This window comes from Balaenoptera physalus (genome assembly GCF_965194825.1).
Source record: "Balaenoptera physalus genome assembly, chromosome: 17".
Classification (NCBI taxonomy): Eukaryota; Metazoa; Chordata; class Mammalia; order Artiodactyla; family Balaenopteridae; genus Balaenoptera; species Balaenoptera physalus.
This window is the reverse complement of record NC_138895.1, coordinates 76,998,059-77,023,093: the sequence shown is the minus strand read 5'-3', so window position 1 is coordinate 77,023,093 and position 25,035 is coordinate 76,998,059. Positions and strand designations below refer to the sequence as shown.

General features: G+C 42.2%; 1 protein-coding gene across 5 annotated transcripts in view; it reads left to right on the top strand.

The window, feature by feature from the left end:
• DNAAF11 (dynein axonemal assembly factor 11) overlaps positions 1 to 25,035 on the top strand; it is an 82,387-nt gene that overhangs the window by 15,245 nt on the left and 42,107 nt on the right. For 2 of the 5 annotated variants that reach the window (XM_082433845.1, XM_082433841.1), the window contains exons 2-4: positions 7,546 to 7,713; positions 11,887 to 11,964; positions 19,832 to 20,007. In XM_082433845.1, coding sequence (XP_082289971.1) covers positions 19,939 to 20,007 — 69 coding nt within the window. In that variant the 5' untranslated portion in view covers positions 7,546 to 7,713; positions 11,887 to 11,964; positions 19,832 to 19,938. Of the gene's footprint in view, positions 1 to 7,545; positions 7,714 to 11,886; positions 11,965 to 17,259; positions 17,279 to 19,831; positions 20,008 to 25,035 lie in introns of those variants that run through there. The other 3 variants (XM_082433842.1, XM_082433844.1, XM_082433843.1) reach the window with 3 other exon arrangements.

Below are 25,035 nucleotides of genomic sequence, written 5' to 3'. Positions count from 1 at the left end.
CTTGCTTTTGAGTTGTTGGCAGAATTTGGTTCCTTACAGTAATAGGACTGAGATCCTCATTTCATTGTTGGTTCTCAGCTTAAGGCCATTTCTAGATTCTAGAGGCCACCCATGTTCCTTGGCTTGTGGCTCCCTTTCTTCATCTTTAGAGCCAGCAATGGTGGGTTGAATCCTTCTCATTCTATGCATCTCTTTTTCTTCTTCTTCCATCTCAATCTCTGACGTGGCCAGGAAAGTCTCTCTGATTTTAAGGCTGTGTATGATTAGATTGGGTCTACCTGGAGAATCTAGGGTACTTTCCCCATCTTAAGGTCCTTACTCTTAATCACATTTGCAAAGTCCCTTTGCCCTTTTGCCAGGCAAGGTAACATATTCCCAGGTTCTGGAAATTAGGGCATAGGCAATAAATAACCTGAGGTTCCACCTTAAGATACTAGAAAAAGATTACAAATTAAACCAAAAACAAATAGAAACCTGGAATAGTACAAGAGCTAAAATCAATGTAGTAGAAAACATAAGGTAAGACAATAGGAAACAAAATAGACAAACAGTAGTAAACAAAATTAATGAAAATTTTATTCTTATCCTATGACCCAGCTATTTTACTCCTAGATACTACCAAAGAAAAATGAAAACCTTTGTCCACTCAAGCTTATGTATGATTTGTTTTCTTATGATTGTTTTAAGAGTTCTATATATATTCTACATATAAGTCCTTTATAGAATGTATGATTTGCAAATATTTTCTCTCCATCTATGGCTTATATTTTCATTCTCTTAACAGTGTTTTTCAAAGAGCAGAAGTTTAAAATTTTGGAGTCCAGCTTACCAACTTGTTCTTTTATAGATTTTGCTTTTCGTGCCATCCAAGAAATCTTTACCTAACCCAAGTTCACATAGATTTTCCTCTTATGTTTTTGTTTCCCTAATTTAAAGTTTTACGTTATTCTATCATCCATTTAACTCAGTTTTTTAATAAGACACCATTGTACATGATATTGGTATGTAGAAATATAATTGACTTTTCCATTATAGATCTTATATCCTGCAAACTTGCTAAACTCTGCTATGAGTTCTACCAGCTTTTGATGTAGATTTTGTTGGATATTCTCCATAGACAATCATGCTGTCTGCAAAGAGAGATAATTCTACTTTTTCCTTTCCTATCTGGATGCCTTTTATTTCTCTTTCTTGCCTTATTGCTAGAATCTGGCTAGAACCTTTAGTACAATGTTGAAATGGTGAGAACAGCTATCCTTGCCTTTTCCCTGATCTCGGGAAAAGCATTCAGTCTTTGTGCATTAAGTAAGATGATAGCTGTAGGTCTCTTGTAGATGCCCTTTATCAAGTTGGGTCAGTTCCCTTCTCTTCCTAGCGTGCTGCAAGTGTTTTTGTTTGTTTGTTTGCTTATAATCAGGTATTTGTGTCTTCTTCATTTTACTGATGAGTCTGGCAAGAAATTCACCAATTTTATTTTCTTAAAGTATTTTTATTGATTTTTCTCTGTTGTTTTTCTGTTTTCCATTTCATTGATTTCTGCTATAACCTTTATTATTTACTTTCTTATGCTTACTTTGGGTTTAATTTCTTTTGTTTTGTTTCTTTAGTTTCTCAAAAAAGAAGCTGATATTTGGGACCTTTCTTCTTTCTTGCTATAGGCATTTAGTGCTATAAATTTCTTCCAAGTTATGTTTTAGCTGCACCCCACAGATTTTGATACGCTGGTTTTTTTCATGTCATATTCTGTTCAAAATACTTTCTCCTTTTGAGTTCCCGATGACAAATTTTTTTTAAAAAAGCATTACTTTCTTATATTTTGTCTTGATTTTTAGTTATCTTAGGCTGGAGGGTAAATCCTGTGCCTGTGACTCCATCGTGTCTGGAACCTGAAGGCTCTGCCACTCTAATGATTTACTCCTTGTCCTGGTTCTCTGCCCTCTGCTTTCAGGGAGAAAACCTCTTTATATGCTATCAGTGTAGTACTGTGGTTTTCACACTTAGCTTTTAATGTTAAGTTGTCACTCTCAGCCTCACCTTGTCAATTGTGTTTAATGGCAGCCGCCCAATACAGCTGCCCTTAAAGTTACAGTTTCCCCCATATTTCCCTAATGCCTGATGTGTCACACTTACCAGTGTGTTCCCTTCCATTAATATCCCATTTACTATAGATTGAATGTTTGTTTCCCACCAAAATTCATATGGTGAGATCTTAACACTCGAGATGATGATATTAGGAGGCGGGGCCTTTGGGAGATGATTAGGTCATGAGCACAGAACCCTCATATTGGGATTATTGCCCTTATGAAAGAGGCCCCAGAGATCTAGCTCATGCCCTCCACCATGTGAGGTTACTATCAACGGGGAACAAATATTCAACGTTCCATGTTAGCTAGCGTCTGCTTTTGTGTGCCACTTCCGGTATCCACCCTTCCAGGTTGGGTTCCCCAGGAGGCAGACTTTTAGATGGAGGCTGGTGTGCTGGAGGTTTTTTAGGGAGTGTCATTGGAGTGGGTAGGGAAGAAAGCAAGATCGGGCAGAGAGGGGAGTAGGGCTGGGATGCATCTTAACAAAGGCCTTAGCCAACCAACCTGGAAATCGGAAGGAGCTCTGAACTTGGAACGGACCTCTGGTTTTCCCAAGTTGGGGTGCGAGGGTTGGGCCCTTTTAGCCCCACACCAATCGATCACTGGATATGGACTTTCCTGGGAAGGGGCATGACCTTGGTTGAGATGTTTCTTCAGCTGAGGTGACTTCACGGTGGGCAGGTGAGGGCTGCCTTCTGGCAGAACTCCCAGCAGCAGGAAGTAATCCTTCAGGCCTGAAGGGGGGAACTGGGCACTGTAGCATCTACCATAGCCTGTGGCGTCCTTTCCTCATTTGTTTATCTGGCAAATATCTACTCACATTTCACGATCCAGCCTGGACTTCTTCTCCATGATGCTTCGCTTGACCTTCTTGTCACTCAGTAGCGTGGATCACTCCCTCCTGTGTACTCACTGTACTTTCTGTATTCTTCCGTCCTTGCCCCGTACACCCTGTCCGTGTTTGTAACAGCACACTGCGTGAGTGCCTCTAACAGTGTCATGGGATCAGGGTGTAGAGTATGGCCACCAACGCTCATGATAACCATGAGTCAGTAAGAAAAGGCAGGGCAAATGAGTAATCCTGTTTCTAAAAATGCCCATGGAAAACAATAAAAGAAAAAAAGTTTAGATGCTGCAAGATGAAATCTTCACCTATTTGTAACCCCTTCATTTATGTTAAATCTCTGTTTCATGTATGTATCCACTAGGTCTTTCAAGATGTTTACAAATTCTGCAGAATCTGCCTGAAACATATATTACTAATTTTATTCTAATCCAGCAAGAAAGAGAGGGTTGTTTACAAAACATGATATAAAACCTGAAGGATGAACACTAAATTGTTGGCTTTGGGAGTTTCTAGAACCTCGTTCAATAGAATGAAATCTCTTTCATAGTAAACACAACATGACAACCTCTAGTACTCCAGAAAACTTCTCCTCTTGCCCTTTGCCCCCCCTACCCTGAAAAGTCATTTTATTGAAACTCCCTCAAGTTATTGAGAACCCAGTCATATAAAGGAATTGAAAAGAAGCCTAGGGTAGCTCATGAGTTTTGCTTAAAACTTTGGAATCCACAGCACAATTCTTTTAGGGAGATAAGTATGAATCTGTGGTTATATTGTTAGTATCCTTCATCAACCACTCATTCAGACATTGGTTATGACCTTCTGTAGGTGAGACACTTCTCAGAGTCCATCAGAATCCTGTATTTTGCTGTTTGAATTTTTCCAAAATAAGGAAGTGAAAGTATATTTCATATAGTAAGTAACTTGGCATGTTCTTCTATACCATGTGATAGGCACTGTAATACCATCTGTCTTGAAATAGTCTTATGATGACATATTACTGCTTCCAAAGCCTTTTTAAGTCCCTAGAGTGATTTCTTGTAAATGCAGTGCTGTATTATTTAGAGTAGGACTTTCTAAAGGCGAACAGTGCTCCTTGGAGTTAAAGAATGTTTGGTCTAAATTGCACAGTACATAAAACCACAAAATGTTTTCCCATTTCAAAGTCTGAAACACTATAACCTCCATACACCATGTAGGTATTCTGACACATTTCTTCATGGGGACCCTGGCTTTTGCACTGATGTTTGCCATCACAGGTGAGGCAGTATTGTGTAACAGCAGTTTCCTGAGTTACACAATGTGTAACTATGAAATCAGTGTGCCACACAGCAGTTTGCTTAACATAGAAGAGTTCAGAAAGGGGCTGCTGGGAAATTCCAGACCTTCACAGTTCTACCTTCCTCTGTGATTCTCCTCTTGATTTTCTTTTGATCTATCCTCATTGTGTGTAACTGTTGCTGTTGGGCAGACTTCCCTGTTGTGCTGAGTGAATCTGAGCCCCTCCTCTCCCACGTGTGTGCGTGTGTGTGTAAATTTGTTATTTATGCCAACTCCCCCACCTTTCCCCACCCCTTTCCACTAATAGTGATTTTTATCATCTTAATTCTCATGATTAGGAGATACGGATCAACGTAATTCCTTCCTAATGTCTACATGCCTCTGAAAGGGAGGATTTGACAATTGCACGCAACTGATCAAATTCATGCACATCATAGCATAATGAAAAGAATTTCTTAAATTTTAAGAAAGGTGTAGCCAGAGAACATAGGAAGGACATTTGGCACCATTGAGAACTTAGTCAACAGTTGGAGGGACCAGCAAGTCTTCAGGGTTAGGTAAAGCAGAAAAGTTTTCAAGTCTGTAGACCTGGAGGAACCTGTGATACCTTTTGTGTCCCCGAGAGCCAGGAGGCCCCACGTGGCCTGTGCAGATGCTTCACAAGATACCATCAGAATTCCCCTGCCTGCATTCGACTTCACTGTACCTGTGAGGTTGACAGCTCTGTGGGGTTCAAGTTAGGCTGTGTCTTCAAGCTGGGTACCCAACTAAGCCTTCAGCTGGGGCAGCTGGGGATTGGGGGCAAGAATATGAGTGGAGGCCCATGTATCAAGTTATACGTCAAACTGCTGAATAAAATGCATCTTCCTTCCTTGACAAGTACACCTTCATAACAACCCAGAAGGCTACATTCAATATAAGTTTCTCAGACTCCTTGGGTTCTGTGCCAGCACGTGGTGGCTTGTGGAAAGCCAGCTCCTTTGTCCGTACCTCCCTCCTCTTCCCATCCCTGGCTCTATCCTGGTCCCTCATGCCCACGTATGAGGGTAGACACTGCAGCCTACACATCCAAGCCCCCCACATCCCCAGAGAACAGCCGCTCCTTGGACCCCCTGGGTGTAGGAATGTGTGCCGGACGGTGCAGCCTGCCTTCAGGAATGGGCCTGGAGAAGCATCCAACGTAGGACTTGGAGGCAGGCTTGGGGCCCCTTCGGCAGAGACTTCCATTGTTCTCCACCTGCGCCACGGTCTGGAGGAGAGGGCATGGGCTCTGGAAGGGCACGTCCTCCTGGCCCATCGACCCCACCTCTAATGGCAGCGAGGCCTCCAAAGTCCAATCCCTGCTCCATGGATTTGTGTCATTTAAGTCACATACAGACTGTTAGTCATTGAGGGTCTGTCTTCATCACAGCGGTGCATCACTTCCACATTTCATTAAGTTAGCTGAAATAACATTGGTTGTGCCATCCCAACCCCTTAAGCCGTGTTGCATCCTTGCTAAGAGATTTCTTGTAGATAAACTTCAGAGGCAGATAATGGTATTGACTCTACACAGCAGCTTTGATGTATCCTCAACTTGGCTGTACCCATTTATTCATTGTCAGTTGATTTAAGCTGTTAGAACCAACTTTGGTGGTGGGAGTTCTGGAGAGTAGTTTTAATTCGCTTCTCTTGCAAGTTTGGTGTTCAGAAAGTTTATTGTTTTTCGTTTCCTTGAATAGAGCAGTCTGTTCAAGCCAGCTTGCCTAATAGCAGCAACATCCAGAGACGGCAGAGTGCAGCAGGCAGTAGCGATCCCAGCGAGCCAGGGCTGGTGGGACTGCCCTATTAGCCTTCTAACACCTCTTTGGCCTGCCCCCTCCCCAGGACCTAGTTTACAGCCATCTTTGCTGTTAGTGGAGCCAAAAAAGCTTAGAGCGGCAGGAACATTCCCCATGTGTGGTATTTTAATCTCTTAACCTCTGCGTTTCCCTTGTCTTTCTTCCAAAGAGCTGTCACCGCAAGCAGCCCCATCTCCTACCACCGGAAGTAGCAGAGGGTTCAGCTAACTGCACACAAATGATGGAGTTCGTACATGTTTTCACATTGTTCAAAAAAGGCAAACTTCACTTAAGGATGTGGCACAGAAGCGGGGCAGCTGAAGGTGCTGTGAAGAGCTTTGTCTCCGCTAGAGAAGCTTGCGCATTTAGGAAGCTTGAGAAATTTTGAGAGGCTCTTATTTGCTCGCTTTTGGGGCAGTGGAGCATAGTGGTTCAGAGCACGCGGTCAGGTACCGGATTCCTACACTTAAAACCTCGCTCTAGCACTTACTAGCGAGACCTTGGGCAAGTTATGTAAACTATCTGTGCCTCAATTCCTCATCTGAAAAAGATAAATAATCATTGTACATACTCACATGTTAATACATGCATAGCATTTAGACAGTGCTTGGCACCTTGTAAAGGCAATAAATGAATCTTTATGATCTTGTAGGATGGACATGTGATATTTCCACATTCCACCTAAAATGTGAGGGTTCACACGGATTAAAAATTTTTAATAGCACTGGAAAATATAAGTTTTCTCCACTGTCATTACCTCCTTGATTTTAGTACACATTACAAGGAGGGTGCGTGTCCTGTTCTTGGCCCTCACTGTGGACCCAGGTGTTGTCTCCAGTACCTTGGTGCTACCGTCATCCTATGGTCCTGGCCTGTGGCATCAGGCCAGCCCCGTGCTACTCATCACTCTTGTCAGGGGGGTGGGGACTCTCGCAACCCCTCCTCCTGCTAGCAGCTTCTTTCATTCCTCCTGGAAACGGACCAAGTGCTTTATAAGATTGCAGTGCAAAATCTGGGGTGTTCCTCTCCTGTCTCTTCCACTCTAGTTAAATAAATACCAGTTGAATGAATGAATGAGTGAGTGAACCTTTCCTTATTGAATGGTTGTGGCTGTTGAATGGAGATGCTTTCATATTTCTGCCCTCTGTCAGCCCGACCGTACCTCTCCGGAGCAGGTTGCTCTGTCTTGGATTACTTAGTGGGTCTCATCCAGTTCGACATGATACTACCTCAAGATTCCACGTTCTCAGGGTCATTACCTGTCAACTTGGTCTCCATCCATACAGTGAAATGTGTGTAGATCCCAGTGTAAGAAAGACAAAATGTATCACCACATCTTTCTTCTGAGTCACCCTGGAGTCACAAAAACTCCCAGCAGGAGGAAGCACTTCTCTGATCTCTGTCCTTTTGAAAATGACTTGGGCCTGGAGAATTCACATCTAACTGCAAGGAAAAACCAATGCATTAATAACTTAATGGAGATGGAGATATAATATGTAACAACTTTTTCTTTCAGTCACGGAAGATCTTATTAGACGGAATGCCGAGCACAATGACTGCATAATTTTTTCCCTGGAGGAACTCTCCTTGCATCAGCAAGAAATAGAAAGACTAGAACATATTGACAAGTGGTGCCGGGATTTAAAAATCCTCTATCTTCAAAATAATCTCATTGGAAAAATTGGTGAGTCTTCAGGACTTTGTTCTTATGGTTTCTTTAACATTTTGAATGGGAGAATGTTGGCAAATGCAGTGTTATTCTTAGAGGAAGAAAAAGAATTACATGGAGGAATAGACACAGCCATCTCTCAGTAGCTGTGTATGGAACACTTCCCTGAACCTTTTCATGCTTGTTCCATCTCCTTGCCCTGGGCATCTCCATCAAGGAATTGGGAGGACCAGTTGATGGCTGGGAGCACATTAGTTGATGTAGTCATTTAAAACCTGATTTTTAAACAGTTTAAAAGAGAGGGGGATATAATCCGGGCATTTGTCGTGGTTTTACAACATCACTCTGTGAACCTGAAAGGATTAAGGGAGACCTGAGTAAATCCTTGTCAGATCCCAGCCTGTGATAACTAGGTCTGCCGTACGTATTGAGAATGTACATGTGCAAGGCATTGTGCTCAGTATTGGATATCGAAGGGGCTCCACAATTACACCCCTGCTTACTGCTCCGGTTTGGAATGAAATGAGAGGTAAAAACAGGAGTCAGGAGGATGGAGATCCAACAATCAGCATGATAACTGATAAAAGCTCTTCGGAGAATGTGGCTTAGACTTGCAGCCAAGTGGGATTCCTAATATGCCCCCAGAATTAAGCCTACCCACCACCCACTTACATGCAGAACTGGACAATGCAGGCTTCCCCTACCCACGCAGGCCCCCTGCTTTATGGCGGGAGCGGGTCGAGACTGTGTGCCCTCTGCCGGAGGGGAGATCCCAGACCCAGGAGAGAGGGTGGGACTGGGCATGCCCATTTCCTTCTCCCAGTTCACCCATCAGGTAAGTCGGTCCTCCCCATCCAATTGCCACCCCCTCTCCCGGGAAGAATGAGTTAAGGGGACAGAGAGAAGAGAGGCCTGTGGAGACACTCTAACAGGGGATCCTGCCACATGGAAACAGCAAGAGTGACCCCCAACCCTCAGAAAAGCTACAGTGTAGTTTAGTGGTAAGAGCAGGTGCAGGCCCTAATGTCAGGTGGACCCAGGTTTGAACCCTGCCTCTGCAAAAAACTAAGTCAGTCAACTTAGTCCCTCTGTGTCTTAGTCTTGCCATCTGTAAAATGGGAACAACAACATCTAACACACAGACATGGTATTAGAGCTACATGGAACGACGTGCTTAGCTTTATGCCCGCTCATGAGAAAATAGCTGCTCTGCTATTAATATCGTCACTTACCCAGGGGCCCCAGGCCAGCCCCGCGGAGGTAGAAACAGAGGGGAGAACCACACAGAGTTGGTGGAAAAGGGATGGAGTCAGGGGTGATGAGGCAGAGTGAGTGCCAGCCCCTGTGGGTTCTGACACTAGAGCCCAGAGGTCAGATCGTAAGATTATACTTTAACTCTCCACGGTCACAGGCGGTGGTTCTCAGCAGGGCCACTTGGCAATGTCTGGAGACATATCTGGTTGTTGCTGTGTGTGTGTGTGTGTGTGTAAGGGGTCAGCTACTGGCAGTTAGTGTGCAGAGGCCAGAGACATGCTAACCGTCCCAGGACCTCTCCCCCACCCCCACAAGAAAGAATTACCTGGCCCCAGATGACAGTATTGCTGAGGCTGAGAAACTCTGCTGATGTAGTTGCCTCCAGCTTAGCGGGTAATTGAAAATTGGCTCTAGGGATACAAAAGTCTAGAATTTGCATCATTTTTGAAGGTTTATTAAAATTCTTTCTATTCCTTCAGATAATTATTTTTGGCATCTTGTACTTTACCAGAAATTAGAAACTCTGGCGCATTGTTCAATTAAAAAGGCTGTTATAGAAAACCACTAGCTTTTATGCACGAGAGCATTAAAGAGTTGTCCTAATTGTGCAGCTCTAAAAGATTGCCCGAAATTTTCATCTCCGCAGCTGGGTCCATCACAATTACTAATTAGTAGCATAGTATTTCAGTCCTTTTCAGAGCTGTGAGAAAGCTTAAATTTTTGCTTCCAAAGTATTCTTAAATTAAACACGCTTTTAAATCCTAATAATGGGATTTTTTCAGTGCTACTCCACCCATAGGCATTTAGGCACTTTTTTAGCAAGTAAAACTGTTTCTCTAGGATTCAGACTCGCTCTTGGGCCATGGAGGTAGAAGTTTGCAAAACACCTGCCTTTCCTGAAACTCTGTTCCTCACTGGGAGATCCAGGTGGGCTGTGGAGCCAGGCTTTGCTTAGTGGGGCTCCAGGTGTCTGCTGAGGACTGTCTGGGGTCTGTGAAAGTGGGGCTCGGGCCTCACCCCAGACTTACTGGCTCAGAGCCTCTGGGGGTGGGCTCCCGGAATCTGCATTGGTAACAGCTTCCCGATGAGCTCCAAGCTGAACGCCTCAGAGCGGCTTGAACTGGGGGATGGGTTTGGTCCAGTACAAGTTTGTAGGTCTGGTTATAGAGGTTGGTGAGAACTCCTCCCAGGCTGGTTTGGCCGAGAACGCAGACTCCCTTCCTGCTGCCCAAGAAGCTCTGCATATTTTTACTTATAGAGCTTTGTTTTTTCCTGACCAGTTTGACCCATTGTTCTCGATTTAATTAATTTAATTTAGGAAATCCTTACAAAACAAATCTTAACTTTTTTTCTACCAGATGACTCTTTTCGCATTTACAGCGTTATACATAAAACGAAAGTAGAGAAGGAAAGGTATTTTATTGCGGGCTGGCAATTTTAACAATAATAGCTTTATGTATTTTTGTTCAGGATATGTACTAGACGCTGTATTATTATCTTGGGCACATAGAGCTCTACAAGTCTGTGACTGTCAAATGCTCGGATATTGCCTAGAGGAACTCTTGTAAACATCAGTATTACTTAGAATAATATAATTGCTGAGAGAAACTTTAGTAATTTATTCCAAAATCTTCATTTAAAAAAATGAGTAAACTGAGGCTCGGAGAGGTAAACTGTTATTCTCAGGAATTCTATGGAAACAAATACATGATATTTTGTAAATTTCAGGTGAAATATTAGTAGTGATAAGGGTGACGGTTCTAAATCATCATGTTTGACCGTCATAATATCCCTGAAAAATGGTCCAGAGGAAGCATTATTTAAGTGAGCCTGCCCCAAATGCACATTTCTTAGCAGGGTTTTCTACATTCATGTCATCTTAGAAAGGACTCTTCTTTTAAAGTGTAGTGTAATGATTTAGTGCCAAGCTCTGGAGTCAGATTTCCTGGCTTTACCACTTAACCTTGAACAAGTGGATTTATTCTCTGCATCTTGGTATTCTCATTTGCATAAGGGAGACGACAATAGTTTTAACTTCATAGGATTGTTATGAAGATTAAATGAGATAATACGCAAAATGCTTAGAAAATTGTATGGCGTGTAATAAGCACTCAGTAATGTAAGCTATGGTATTATTAACTGTTTTTAAAGGACCCCACCCTTCAGCGATTCCTTGACTTATTTATGCTTTTGCCTTGCCTATATGGGCTTTCGTATTTATTAAAAACAATAATCCTGTATCAGGATGATTTTGGCTTCACTAAAGGAAAACAGAACTCAAGATGGCTTAGCAGTGAGGAAATCTAGCATCTAACCCAACTATAAGTCTAGAGATAGCCCAGTCTCCAGGGTTGGTTGATTCCTTCTCTCTGCTCCGCCGGTCACAGTGGGCTTCATCCTACGGCTGGTTCCCTCAGGTTTGCGAGATGACTATGAGTACCAGTAAAGATAGTATTTCCTTCCTTTTTAACATCCAGCAGGAAAAAGAGACAGGAAATCCGCAAGCATGAAATACAGATCATTCCTTCTCATCTGATTGGGAGTACTTGGTGTGCATGCCCTCTCCTGCATCACACAATCGCCAGGAGACTGCCACGGGCTGGTTGACTTAAGCCTGGGCTCCTGAGCTGTCACTAGCCAGGGACATGGGATTGCCAAGTGCTGGGCCAGCTTGGTTAAGCCTAACCCCCCTGGAGTTGGAGCTGGGTAGAGACATGAGCAGAAATGGGTTGGTTCCATTAGGAAGGACAGAGGGAGAAATGGATGCTGCGTGAGCAACCAACAATGTCTGAAGTACAGGTACAGATCTGAAAAAGCAACATGGTTTTGACAGCCGTAATGATCCTTAGATTCTCGTTACCATTTTCATAATAGATTACATAAAAATGTCTTTTATCTTGAAGGTTAATTAATTCCATTCTTTGTATATTTCAGAAAATGTTAGCAAACTCAAGAAACTTGAATATTTGAATTTAGCTTTAAACAACATTGAAAAAATTGAAAATTTGGAAGGTAAGAATTTTCTTCTTATAATTTATTGTTAATTAAAATTAGACTTCAACGGTATTGCTTAAACAATAGGTAGACTTTTCAAATTAACATTTTACATAAGTCTTATGGTTGTCAATTCTTGTTGTAAAAAGTCAAACGATAACAAGATACACAAATTCAAAAATGTCAGTCTACTTCACCCCTTCGTAACCCAGTTTCCTTCCCAGAGGCAGTGGTATTAACGCTTTGGTGTATAGAAGGTAGTTTTGTTACATTTTGCTTTGTATCAGTGGGATCATACTATGAATATTGTTTTCAAAATGAATTTCTTCCATACAATTACCTTGTTCTTCTGACATCCAGGAAGGATGGGGAAGGCTGTCTAATGGAATGATTGTAGACTGAGTTATCCAACTGTTGTTCTGCAGATGGACAATTGGGTGGTTTCTACATTTTGCTATAATAAGCATGGCTGCAATGAGCATCCTAATACGTTTCACTCTGTGTGCATGTGTAAATATTTTTCTAGGATAGATACTTAGAAATGGAATTCCTGGGTTTAAATACGCATATTTTGGAAAATATTGCCAATTTGTTCTCCAAAAGGGTTGTATTGATATACACCTGTACCTATGGTCCACGTGAATACCCATTTTTCCCCAACTTCACTAGTGCTTTTTATAAGCAATCGTTTTCTAAAGATTAGAAGACATTGTTCTCTAGTAATTTTTAAAATTTGCACCTCACTTATTATTATTGATCTTCCATATAACCTTTCAGATGTTTATTGAATATTTATATTTTTTCTTATGTGAATAACTACTTCATATCTTTTGGCCATTTTTCTACTGATTTTTCTTCATGTGCTCTTATGCATTCCAGATATTAATACCTTGTTATATATGTTATAAATCTTTTCTCTTGAGTGTACTACTTTTATTTCAGTCATGATGCTGGTATTGTTCAGAAGTCTTACTTCTGAAATGAATATACTCCAATTTATCAGTCTTTTTCTTTATGGATTCTTTATGGTTTCTGGATACAAATATAGTCCATATAAGTTCTAATTTTAATAATTTTATTCTTTACATTTAGTCTCTCTAATGTGCTTCAAATTTAACATGTAAATGTTTCTGAATGGAAATATTTGGACAATTTAGTATTTTGAAAATTGAAATATAATTTACGTATTTTAAATTTACATACACGATTTTAAAATACACGATTCACAGGTTTTTAGTATATTTGCAAGGTTGTGCATCCATCATCACTATTTAATTCCAGAACATTTTCATCACCTCAAAAGAAACCCCCATATCCATTAGCATTCATTCCCCGTTCACCTCCTACCCTAGCCCCTAACAACCCCTAATCTACTTTCTGTCTCCATAGATTTTCCCATTCTGAACATGTAATATAGATGGAATCAAACAGTACATGGTCTTCTGTTCTGACTTCTTAGTCTAATGTGTTCAGGGTTCATCCATGTTGTAGGATGTGTCAGTACTTAATCCTTTTTAGGGCTGAATAATATTCCATCGTATGGATACACCTCATTTTGTTTATTCATTCATTAGTTGATGGGTATTTGAGTTGCATCCACTTTTTGGTTACTATGAGTGAAGCTGTTATGAACATTAATGTACAAGTTTTTGCATAAACATCTGTTTTTAGTTAATTTAGTGTACCTAGGAATGGAATTGCTGGGTCATAGGATAGCTGTACGTTTCACTGTTTTCAGGAAATGCCAAACTGTTTTCCAAAGCAGCTGCACCATTTTACATTCCCACCAACAGTTTATGAGGGCTCCCATTTCTCCACATCCTTGCCAACACTTGTCATTTTCAGTTTTCATTTATTTATTTATTTTTATAGTAGCCATCCTATAGTGAGTGTGAAGTAGTATATCATTGTGGTCCTGATTTGCATTCACCTAATGACTAATAAGTTTGGGCATTTTTTTATGTGCTTATTGGCCATTTGTGTATCTTCTTTGGAGAAATCTTCTTTATTCAAAATCTTTGCCCATTTTCTAACTAGGTTATTTGTTGTTTGACTGCTGAACTGTAAGACTTATTTCTTTATTTTGAACGCTAGAATCCGATCAGATAAATGATTTGTAGATATATTCTCCCATTTTGTGGGTTTTCTTGTCAACTTCCTTGTTGGTGTCCTTTAGAGCACAATTGTTCTTTTTTCTTAAACAGCTTTATTGAGGTATAATTGATGTACAAAAACCTGCACATATTGAATATATATAATTTGTTGAGTTTGGACATATGCACACACGTGTGAAACCATCACCACGATTAAGGTAACATGCATATCCATCACCTGTTTTCTCCGATCTCCCCTAGAACTTCTTTTAAGCGGTTGTACTAGATTGATCTTCCATGTCTCTTGACCTGTATTCCTTATTTAAACCGCTTTGTCTTGTTATTCTGGGAGGTTTCCTGTTTTACTTTGCAGGCTTCTATTTTGTGCTGTTATTTTTTTTTGAAATGTCTAATAATACTTGGTGTCTGTTGATAATCACAAGGAATTTGGTTGATTAGGTGGCTGTGTGGGCTTATTCTGCAGTTGTGGGGTGGTATTTCCACATCCAGCCTCTGGCCTGGCTGGCAGGGCCACTGTGGGCTCTGTGTGGGTGGATAGGGGCTTGGGGCAGAGGCAGGCAAGCTCCTCTCCCCACCCCACTCCCATCTTCCAAGAGCTAAAATTAGGAGGACATTATTTAAGTCCTGTTGGATTTTAGCCTATTTGTCTCCTAGTGTAGACATCGGTATTTCAGGGGCCATCAAGGTCCTATATCAATAAAGACATAAATATTCATCATACATTTTTAATGTTCATCCTCAAAACCTGAAATGTCATCACTGTCAAAGCCCCCAAACCATCATCAGTGCTGGAACTGAGACGGTTCTTTCCATCATTGGCATTTTTCTGCATTAGAAATGGAGCCTTTGCTCTTTCCCAGCTGCCCCTCTCCAGCCCTGTTACCATATCCACGTGTGAACAAATGAAATAACAAAATTTGCGCTAGCACTTCCCTGGTGGCACAGTGGTTAAGAATCCGCCCGCCAATGCAGGGGACACGGGTTCGAGCCCTGGTCCGGGAAGATCCCACATGCCGCGGAGCAACTAAGCCCATGAGCCACAACTACTGAGCCTGCACTCTAGAGCCCATGAGCCGCAACTACTGAGCCTGTGCTCTAGAGCCCGCGAGCCACAACTACTGAGCCTGTGCTTTAGAGCCCGCGAGCCACAACTACTGAGCCTGTGCTTTAGAGCCCGCGAGCCACAACTGCTGAGCCCACATGCCACAACTACTGAAGCCCAAGCGCCTAGAGCCCGTGCTCGGCAACAAGAGAAGGCACTGCAAAGAGAAGCCTGCGCACCGCAGGGAAGACCCAATGCAGCCAAAAATAAATAAATTCTTTTTAAAAACCTTAGAAAAATGCTCTATATCTATGTTTTGTAGTAGTGAAATGTCTATCTATAATGTCAGAGAAATAATTAAAACTCTCATTCTCAGTTGGCTTGTTATTTTCATTAAGAAAGAAGTATCTGAAAGGATGTGGAGAGTTCTGTTTTTGCGGTCTGTGTCGGCCACCAACCACTAGAGGGCAGTATTGTCACTATTGTCTTTTTGAGCTTTGAGAACTTGGTCCACAGTGGACACTTCTTCCTTTTGGTCCTCTGCCTTCCAGCTCTAATACGGATGCACCGGGCTCAGGGTCGTTTGAGGATATGTTTGGGGAGATGGGCAGTAGGGAGGGATGGGTGTCTTATCTTTTGGCAAATATGCACTTGTTGTTTAATTTTAAATGTTTGAGGAAGAGAGGAGGAAGTTGGATATATATATACTCAGTTCACCTACTTGAGTAAATCTCAGTATAATTTTAAACATAAGTCGGATTTTTCTTTGTTTGTTTTGCTGCATGGCAAAACATAACTGTATCCTTTTTTTTCTTTTTTCCTTGTTGTGGATTCACCAAGATAGAATAAATAAAGTGCCTGTTTTTTTCCATCCCGCCCCTCCTCTCCCACCCTTAAAACCTGGAAGGAGAGATGGGGTTTCTTTTAGTGTCAACTCTCCCTCTTGGGAAATCAGCATGTTGGTTTCAGTGACCTTTAGACCCCTGTGGGCCACTGAGCTGGATCTTCACAGAACAGGGGCTGGAGGGTGGAACTCAGTTGAAGGAGGGAGGTTTTCTCAAGCCTGTCTAGTTCAGCAAGAATTGTTCTTTCAAATGGCAGATGTGGTTTAATTTCTTATGTGTAGGCCTAGTAGAAGAAAAATTAAGATTCATCTCTTTGAAAAATGTAATGAACATTTGGAGGGTTCTGCATCTACAAAATTACAGCAAAATCCAAAAATTATATGAATTTTTGAGCTTGTTGGAGTCTTTCAAATGTCAGTCTTTTCTCATATGGAAGAAAAACATAATTAAAATATCTCTCAGAGTCTCCCAAAGTCAACTTAAGAAATACCAGGTAACCTGTATCTTAAGTCAGACTACCCCAAATATATCTTTACACTTCATAAAATCCATCTAACACTTTTTTTTTTTGCCAATGTAAAACAGACATACAGGCACAGAGATATAAACTTAATTATATTTATATGTCTGGTTTCATATTCATTCTTCATATACTGGCTGAGTTCACATCACTATGATTTAATGACTGAATTATCAAATATATTGATGTGCTTTAAATAACTCCTTATTGTTTGGTGCTTGAAGTGTTTTTAATTATGTTTGCTCTTGTGAATAGAACTGTTCTGAACAGCTTTGTACAAATTACCTGTTTCCAGTTGAGGTATTTGATTGGGACCTTTTCCTCCCCAATGAAATTCTGGATCAAGAGAAAAAAAAAAAACCACTTAAGAGCCTATTTTGTGTATTGACAAATTGAATGCTGAAAAATATATATATATATATTTTTAATCTCATAACCTTTCCAACATATTTAAAATTTTTTTTTGAAGATACGAAGTTACTGAATTTCCTTCACCTATGTAGCTGGGTCTGGAATATTATAAAAGTATTTATTTGTTCTTGTGCATTTTGGTTATTCATCTTTTTAATAATTCATATTTTACCATAGCAACGCAGTAGACAGTTTCAAAAGTCAAAGCGATATCTATACTCGTGTTGAAAAACAGACCTGTTGTCAACGCCCCCAGACCCCCCAAGCCCTGCTCCCTAGAGGCGACCGCCATCCACTCCCCTTCGTTCTTCTGCTGCGTGTTTCCAAGTAACCTGCTTACACCAGGCATCCTCTACTCTTTCTCATTTTAGGCATCGTCTATTGACCTCCTACGTGGCAGGTGCAGATTTTGTTCTCCCTCGCTGCCCCCGAGGTTCTTTATCCCTGTCTATCCGCCTTGCTTATGTTTTCGTATCACATAACGGGATATCATAACGAGACACGGAATATGGGCCCATCTATGGTGACTGGTGTTTTGAATGAACACTTTGTTGGGGGGAGTGGTCACGCGCACGTGCCTACTGACCCACATCTAACCTCTGGCCTTTCTTGCTCCCCCTTTCTCCTCCCACCAGAGGATGGCTGGTCTGGCTCTCTCCATCCATGTAGGAACTGCAGGCCTAAGCCCACCCCTCACACAAGTATGACTACAACAGCTTGTGCTTAGAGACCCAATATTGTGTCCCACAGAGCTTTAGCTTGAGGGTTTTGTGGTGATGGTCATGGTCATGATGATACATTAGTAATAAACAGCTGACATCGGCAAAGAGAACTTCTAGTGGACAGATTCAGAGACGCTTTTCAGCTGGGCACACCTGGGATTCGGTTCCCGTCCCCACTTTGTAGTTTTGTTGAACTTTGTTCATTTCTTAGCTTATTTGCCTTACAGTTGCAGTTATCTATTGCAGCGAAAAAAAAACACCCCAGGACTTAGTGCCTTGAAACAGCTTTCTTTCGCCACCCAGTTTTGTGGGTGAGGAATTCAGCAAGAGTTTGGCTGGGACGTTCCTCTCTCTCCCAGGACATTAGACTTCTTTACTGCCTTCTCAGCCACCTTGAGCTCTGACACCCCCTCTTCGCGGCCCGTCCATGGCTCAAGCTCCTTGCCCTGCTTGATCTCCATGCCCAGCCCTAGGTTGTCCCCTCCGTGGATGCCTTCTTCCCCTGGCGTACGCTCCCAATGCCCACGCTAGCCCTCGTTAGGATACCCTCCTCGCCCTCCTCAAGCTCCGACACCTTGCTTCTGGTGCTCCTCCCCTGTGGACCCCTCTTCACTCTACTTGGTCTCTGATGCCTCTTGCTGGGTGTCATGTGAGGACACCCTCTCTACCTTCCTTGGACTCTGATTCCTCAAGTCAGGCTGCCCTTCCTTGTTGATACCATCCTGTCTGCACTGACACCCCATGGTTGGCTGTCTTTGGCATGGATGCTCTTTTCATCCTGCCCAGGTTCCTACCCACCATCCCACTCTGCAGGGATGCCTTCCTCTCTGGGCTTGGACTCCTGCACTCGTGCCAGACCACCTGCACCCGGGATGACCCTCACTGCTGAGGCTGCGGCTTCCAGCACAGCGCAGCTCTCTGCACACCGTCCTCACCCTGTTTGGGCTCCACCACTCCGCTCTGGACCAACGTAGCTATCGCTCGCCTCTCTACTCCTTCTTTACTCTGCCTCCCCTGATGGCTTTAGGAATTAGTTGTTCTGAAAGGAAGGGAAGAGAAGGAAAGGGAAGGGAAAGGAAAGAGCGGGGAAGAGGAGGAGCCACCTTGACAGACCTTTTCTTCCTCTCTCCCTTCCTTGTGTCCATCTTTCTTTCCTTCCTTCCTTCCTTCCTATGTTCTCAAAATAGGGAGACGAGTTAGGAGATACACCATACTGCATGCAAAGGGTGACAAGAACCTGAACTGGAATATTGGTAGTAGGATTATAGTGGACAAGAAGTACGTAAAAAGAATTCAGGACTTAAGATCTGCGTGGCTTGATGACTGGTGACGTGAAGGGGCTAAGAGGATAGTTGAGGTTAACTTCCTAGTTAACCCTGATTGACTCTTGGTGTCGAATCACATCTGATACCAAAATGGTGAAGACATCGGTAGAGTTTAGACATAAAGAAGGCAGAAAAGCTGTCTTGAGGAGTAGAGAGTGAGAGTAGGAGTAGAGAGTGAGAGTGAGTGAGGAGTAGAGAGTGGAGACTTCAGTTTGGACGTGTGGAATGTGATATGTCTTGCAGGCATGTAGAAATAGGAGTGTGATATTGAGTTGGATGGTCAGACATGGGGTTATTGTTTGGGAGTCATCAGAATCTGGGGTTAGTGAAACCAGTGAACATGACTACTGTCATCAAGACCATAAGGAGAGGGAATATTGGGTCAAGGATGGAAATCTCCATCACCACTGATGGAGTGGAAAAGTCTGTAAAAGAGATCAAGAGGAATAGACTACATTATAAAGGAGAACAAGGAAAGAGTAGCATCACTGTTTCAAGACAGTTGAGAGATTTAAGAGACAATCCATGGTCGATTGTGCCACATGCAGCAGACTCTTCTAGTGACATAGTGCATTGAAGAGGCTCTGTTAGATTTGTCAACATGATGCAGTCACGCCAGATAGTGGCCAAATCTAAATGTGAACAGCCCAGAGCTTATGGATACGGGCAGGAAGATGATTTCCTTTGGCTGGAGGGACTAAGGGGTTGAAAGTAAGGGGAGACACAGATAGAAAAGTGAGTCAAGACTAAGCCTTTTTGAGGTTTCTGAAAAACCACTTCTTGGTAAGCAGTGCAATTAATCAACAGACTTAAAATATTGGAACTGTTATTTCTATGATGTGTTATTGTACACATTTTACTGCCTGTGAGATTTTTCTGGCTTTGTTTTCTTTTCATTTCTCTCAGCAGGATGTGAAGGGCTGACAAAGCTTGACCTGACGGTAAATTTCATTGGAGAGCTGAGCAGCGTGAAAACCCTTCAACACAACATCCACCTGAAGGAGCTCTTCCTCATGGGAAACCCCTGCGCTGACTTTGACGGCTACAGACAGTTTGTGGTGGCCACTCTTCAACAACTAAAGGTATGCTTTTTTTTCAGTGATACAAAATTCTCAGAAAAATGAAAACAAGCAACTACAATGATTCCTGATTTATTCACAGCATTTTCAGAGAATGTGTTGTTTTAGAGGATGGAATATTCCAGAAAATCAAAACCAAGTCTTTGGCTCACTGAACCTTTAAAGTTGTTTTAATATTATAGTTTTAATAAACCTTTGAAAAATAGATTGCATGCTTTTCTCCTTTCTCATTCAGAACACACACAGTTTAATTGAACTTTCTTGGTGAGTTCAAGTCATTGTTACAAAGAGCGTTCCTTATTACTAGTAGCAAACCAAAAGTTTAGGGCTTTTGAGGTGGCTACAGCTATATACCTTTGTATTTCATAGTCTTAAACTACTGTGCTTTTTAAAGTATTATTTCTCACTATTGCTTTCTATTAACTCATTCGCTATGTTAGTAATTCTCAAAGTCTGGTATGCTTTGGAGTACTTAGATGGGGTTCGCTGGGCCCCTCCCCCAGAGTTTCTGATTCAGTAGGTCTGATGGGCACCCAAGAATTTGTATTTCTTTTTTTTTTTTTTAATTAATTAATTTATTTATTTATTTTTGGCTGTGTTGGGTCTTCGTTTCTGTGTGAGGGCTTTCTCTAGTTGCAGCAAGTGGGGGCCACTCTTCATCGCGGTGCGCGGGCCTCTCACTGTCGCGGCCTCTCTTGTTGTGGAGCACAGGCTCCAGACGCGCAGGCTCAGTAATGGTGGCTCACGGGCCTAGTCGCTCCGCGGCATGTGGGATCTTCCCAGACCAGGGCTCGAACCCGTGTCCCCCGCATTGGCAGGCAGATTCTCAACCACTGCGCCACCAGGGAAGCCCGGAACTTGTATTTCTAACAGGCTTTCAGGTGCTGCTGATGCTACCGTCCAGGGACCTCATTTGAGAGCCACTGCTCTGTGTGTTAATTTCTTGTGCCAAATCTCCCCATATTCGATACTTTTGGTACTGGGAAACAGCACATGGTTTCTAGAGAAATCATACACCTGAGAATATTTAAGTAATAATATTAATGTCCATGTAATTCCAAGAGTTCCTGACCTGCATGTGTTGGTTTGAAACCTCGGGGGCTTCCCAGGTGAAATCTGAAACTGGCCCCCATGCATGGAGGGCAAGGAGAGACCAAAGAAAGAGGCAGGACTCCAGATGGGTAGGTGGCAGGTTTAATAAGCAAGGAAACCTACTTACCAAGCTTGTTTTGGGCAACAGGATGAGTAGATCTCTGCGCCTGCCCGCCATAATCTTACAAGTTTATAGAGAGGCCTTAACTGGGTTCAGTCACATACACCATCCAGAGGGTCTCAACAAAGCCTTACTGTCTCAAGGCTGCACCCTTGGAACAGCTCCTAGTGTGGGAGCAGCGGGCAGAAGGTACATTCCAAGGACAGGGGAGGGGCTGAGCAGCCTGTGACTGCCCAGGTCCAGCTCGCAGGCCATCCAGCGGCCACGTCCTCTTGGTGTCCCTCCCCCAGCAGGGACAGCATTTTGCTTCTGCAGAGAGAATGCGTGGCGGCCCTGGCTTTCTAACAGTCCTTTTCCTCTATCCTCAGAGGACATTTGTTTTTAGACTGCTGTGTTCTGTGTAGTCAAAATTGCTGGATTGATAGAACACATTTCTTCTAATGCAAAATTTCTTTGATTAAGAGAATGAGTGCTTCAGGTAATTGAATCTAGAATATATATGTAGAATGAGTGATGAAGTAGATCAAGCATAACCCAGGCTGATCATCATTGTACAATGACTTCCTAAAAAAATGAACTGATGAGAGCCAGAATTTCAGAGAAAATGGATGCTGTGAACCATCTCCCTGGAAGGGTGCAGAGATTGTCATCACAGCTGGGCCCCCTGTCAACTCTGCAGTGCTTGGGCTAGGGGTGTGTGAGAGCCATCAGACAGGTGCCTGAAGCACGGGCCAGGGTTGTTCCAGGTGCTTTGGACACAGCATCTCTGATACTCCCGGACTCTCGCAGGGAGATGATTAAGTGCATTCTGAGATGAAGGAGCCAGGCCTTGGAGAGCTGATGCTCCTTGTTTAAGGTGACACACCTGGCAAGTGACCCTGGTGGGATTTGAACCTAATAGCCCACCATTCACACCATAACCACACTCACTGCTTCTGTCTGGGTTAATGTACAGGCTTCAGGTCCAGTCTTTCCTTTCAGAAAGACTGTTCTGAATAAGCTGTTACAACAGGCAACAGCCTCCCTTTGAAATATAGTATTCATAAATGTGTTTACTAGTATTTAAAAACAACTTGATAAATTTTAGAGTCTTAGTTACCATTCCGTTGAAAGTTTGTGATCTACTTGAAAGGAGTTGCATTAACGGCTGTATTATTTTCCTAGGGCTGACATAACTAAGTTCTGCAAACGGGGTGGCTTGAACATCAGGAATTTATCTCATTGTTCTGGACACTAGAAGTTCTAGATCAAGGTGTGGGTTGGTTGCTTCTGAGTCTGTGAGGCAGCATCTGTTCCATGCCTTTCTCCCAGCTTCTGGTGGGTACTGGCAAGCTTTGACTTTCCTTGGCTTGTGGAAGCGTCACTCCCATCTTTTTTTAAGGACACCAGTCATTTGAATTAGGGGCCCACCCTACTGCAGAATAATCTCATCTTAACTGATTACATCTGCAGGGACCCTATTTCCAAATAAGGTCACATTCTGAGGTACTGGGGGTTAGGACTTCAACATAACTTTTTTGGGGGGGAAACACAATTTAACTCATAACAACAGAGTAGTTATTTAGACAGACACGCACAAGAGGTGTGAGGAGATTCAGCCCTTTTCAAGTATCCTCTTCCTAGTGTCTGAGCCACTCCAGGTGGTAAGTAGGCACTGTAACCTAGTGGGAAAAGTTTTGTAGCAGACAAACGAGGATAGGACTCATGTCTCTGCTACCCGTGAGTTGCATGCCTCATTTTTCTCATTTATAATGGATTAATAATTCCTACTTTAAAGAAGTTCTCTGAGGCCCTCAATAAATCTTAGTTTCTCTCTCTCTTCTTTGCTGAAGCACACGCGCAATTATTATCAAGAGACGTAGACACTCTGCCTCTGTGTTGCAAGAACTCTAAGTGAATAAAGATCAAGGAATACTGCAATGCACAGCCTAAAACTTAATCTCTCAGTTCATCAGGCCTTCTGAATTCAGCTGTGATTTTGGACTGAAGAAAACTTAGGCCAATTTTGAAAACTACCTAACAAAAGTCTTCAAAAACCTGAGATCCAATAAGAAGGCCCCGAGAACAGGTGCTGGCATACATGTGACACCATCTCAAATTTGTCATCAGTTCCCAGTATGAGGTCTTCTGCTTCCTGCCTGTATTGGTGACAAGGGGTTTATTGGTCATAATCTTTTAGAAACAGTAGGTCTAAATTATATCAATGTTTATTTAACCCAAGTATAAGGAAATATATATATATTATATATAATAATATATATGTATATATATATAAAGTTAATACTTAAATCCTTACATCCCAGATACAGGTAAGAGAATATATCACCTTCTTCACAATGTTCATCAAAATTCCAGTGAAAGAAATTATATTTATCCAGAATTTTCCAAATTGTTTAGATCTTTTTTTTTTTTTTTGGCCGCTCTGTGCAGCATGTGGGATCTTAGTTCCTTGACCAGAGATCGAACCTGCGCCCCTTGCAATGGAAGTTCAGAGTCTTAACCACAGTCCCAGAATTGCTTAGATCTTAACCCTAGCTTAAAGTAGGTTAATTACCAAAAAAAAAAAAAGCTAAGTACTTAGACCACAATTACTTATCACCTTAAATAATAGGTTTTATTGAATTGGATTTTATCATTATGGCCTCACCTTTCACTGAAGGATGTTAGAAGAGACAGCTTTGTGAAGACTGTTATGTATGGACATGTTGCTACAGAAACAATACATGACATCTCTCAAGATCTCCACTAAGAAACTCTACTTTAGAAATGTGTTTTAGAACTAAGTATTAGAGAGAAGCTAGAAACGAGTATATTTTCTCAGTAAAGAAAGCAAAAATCGCTTCACCGATGATGTTTTTCTGTGTTGCTTTGGCCGCCAGCAAGCTCAGAGCCAATTCTGCTGCCCATCTACAGCAGCCATATGAGTTCTTATGACCAAAACCTACTTTAAATTATTTGTTTTCCAAATAGTGACATTATAATTTTGATTTTTAATTAACTGCTCCTGATAATTTTTATTTTTTTATTATTTTTAAATTTATTTATTTTATTATTTTATTTTATTTATTTTTTTGGCTGCGTTGGGTCTTTGTTGCTGCACGCAGGCTTTTCTCTAGCTGCGGCGAGTGGAGGCTACTCTTCGTTGTGGTGTGCAGGCTTCTCATTGCAGTGGCTTCTCTTGTTGCGGGGCACGGGCTCTAGGTGCATGGGCTTCAGTAGTTGTGGCTCATGGGCTCTAAAGCGCAGGCTCAGTAGTTGTGGCACACGGGCTTAGTTGCTCTGCGGCATGTGGGATCTTCCCAGACCAGGGCTTGAACCCGTGTCCCCTGCATTGGCAGGTGGATTCTTAACCACTGCACCACCAGGGAAGCCCCTAACCGCTCCTGATAATTTTTTAAAATTCATATTTAACTCCATCTTTGTGTGTTTTGTATTTGTTTGTGTTAGTTTCCTTTTGCTGTGGTAATGAATGACCACAAACTCAGTAGTTTAAAACAACACAAATATACACTCTTTGTTTTGGAGGTCAGAATCTAAGATTGTGGTGTTGGCAAGACTCTGCTCCTTTTGCAGGCTTCAGAGGAAATTTTGTTTCCCTGCATTTCTCAGCTTCTAGAGGGTGCCTGCATTTTTGAGTCCCTGCCCCTTCTTCCATCGTTAAGGCCAGCCGTGTAGCATCTTCAGACCTCTCCCTAACTCTGACCCTGACACATCTGCTGCCTTCTTTCCTTTATAAAGACCCATGTGATTACATCTGGCCCACCCAGATAATCCAGGATAATCTCCCCATTTTAACATCCTTAACTTAATCGCACCTG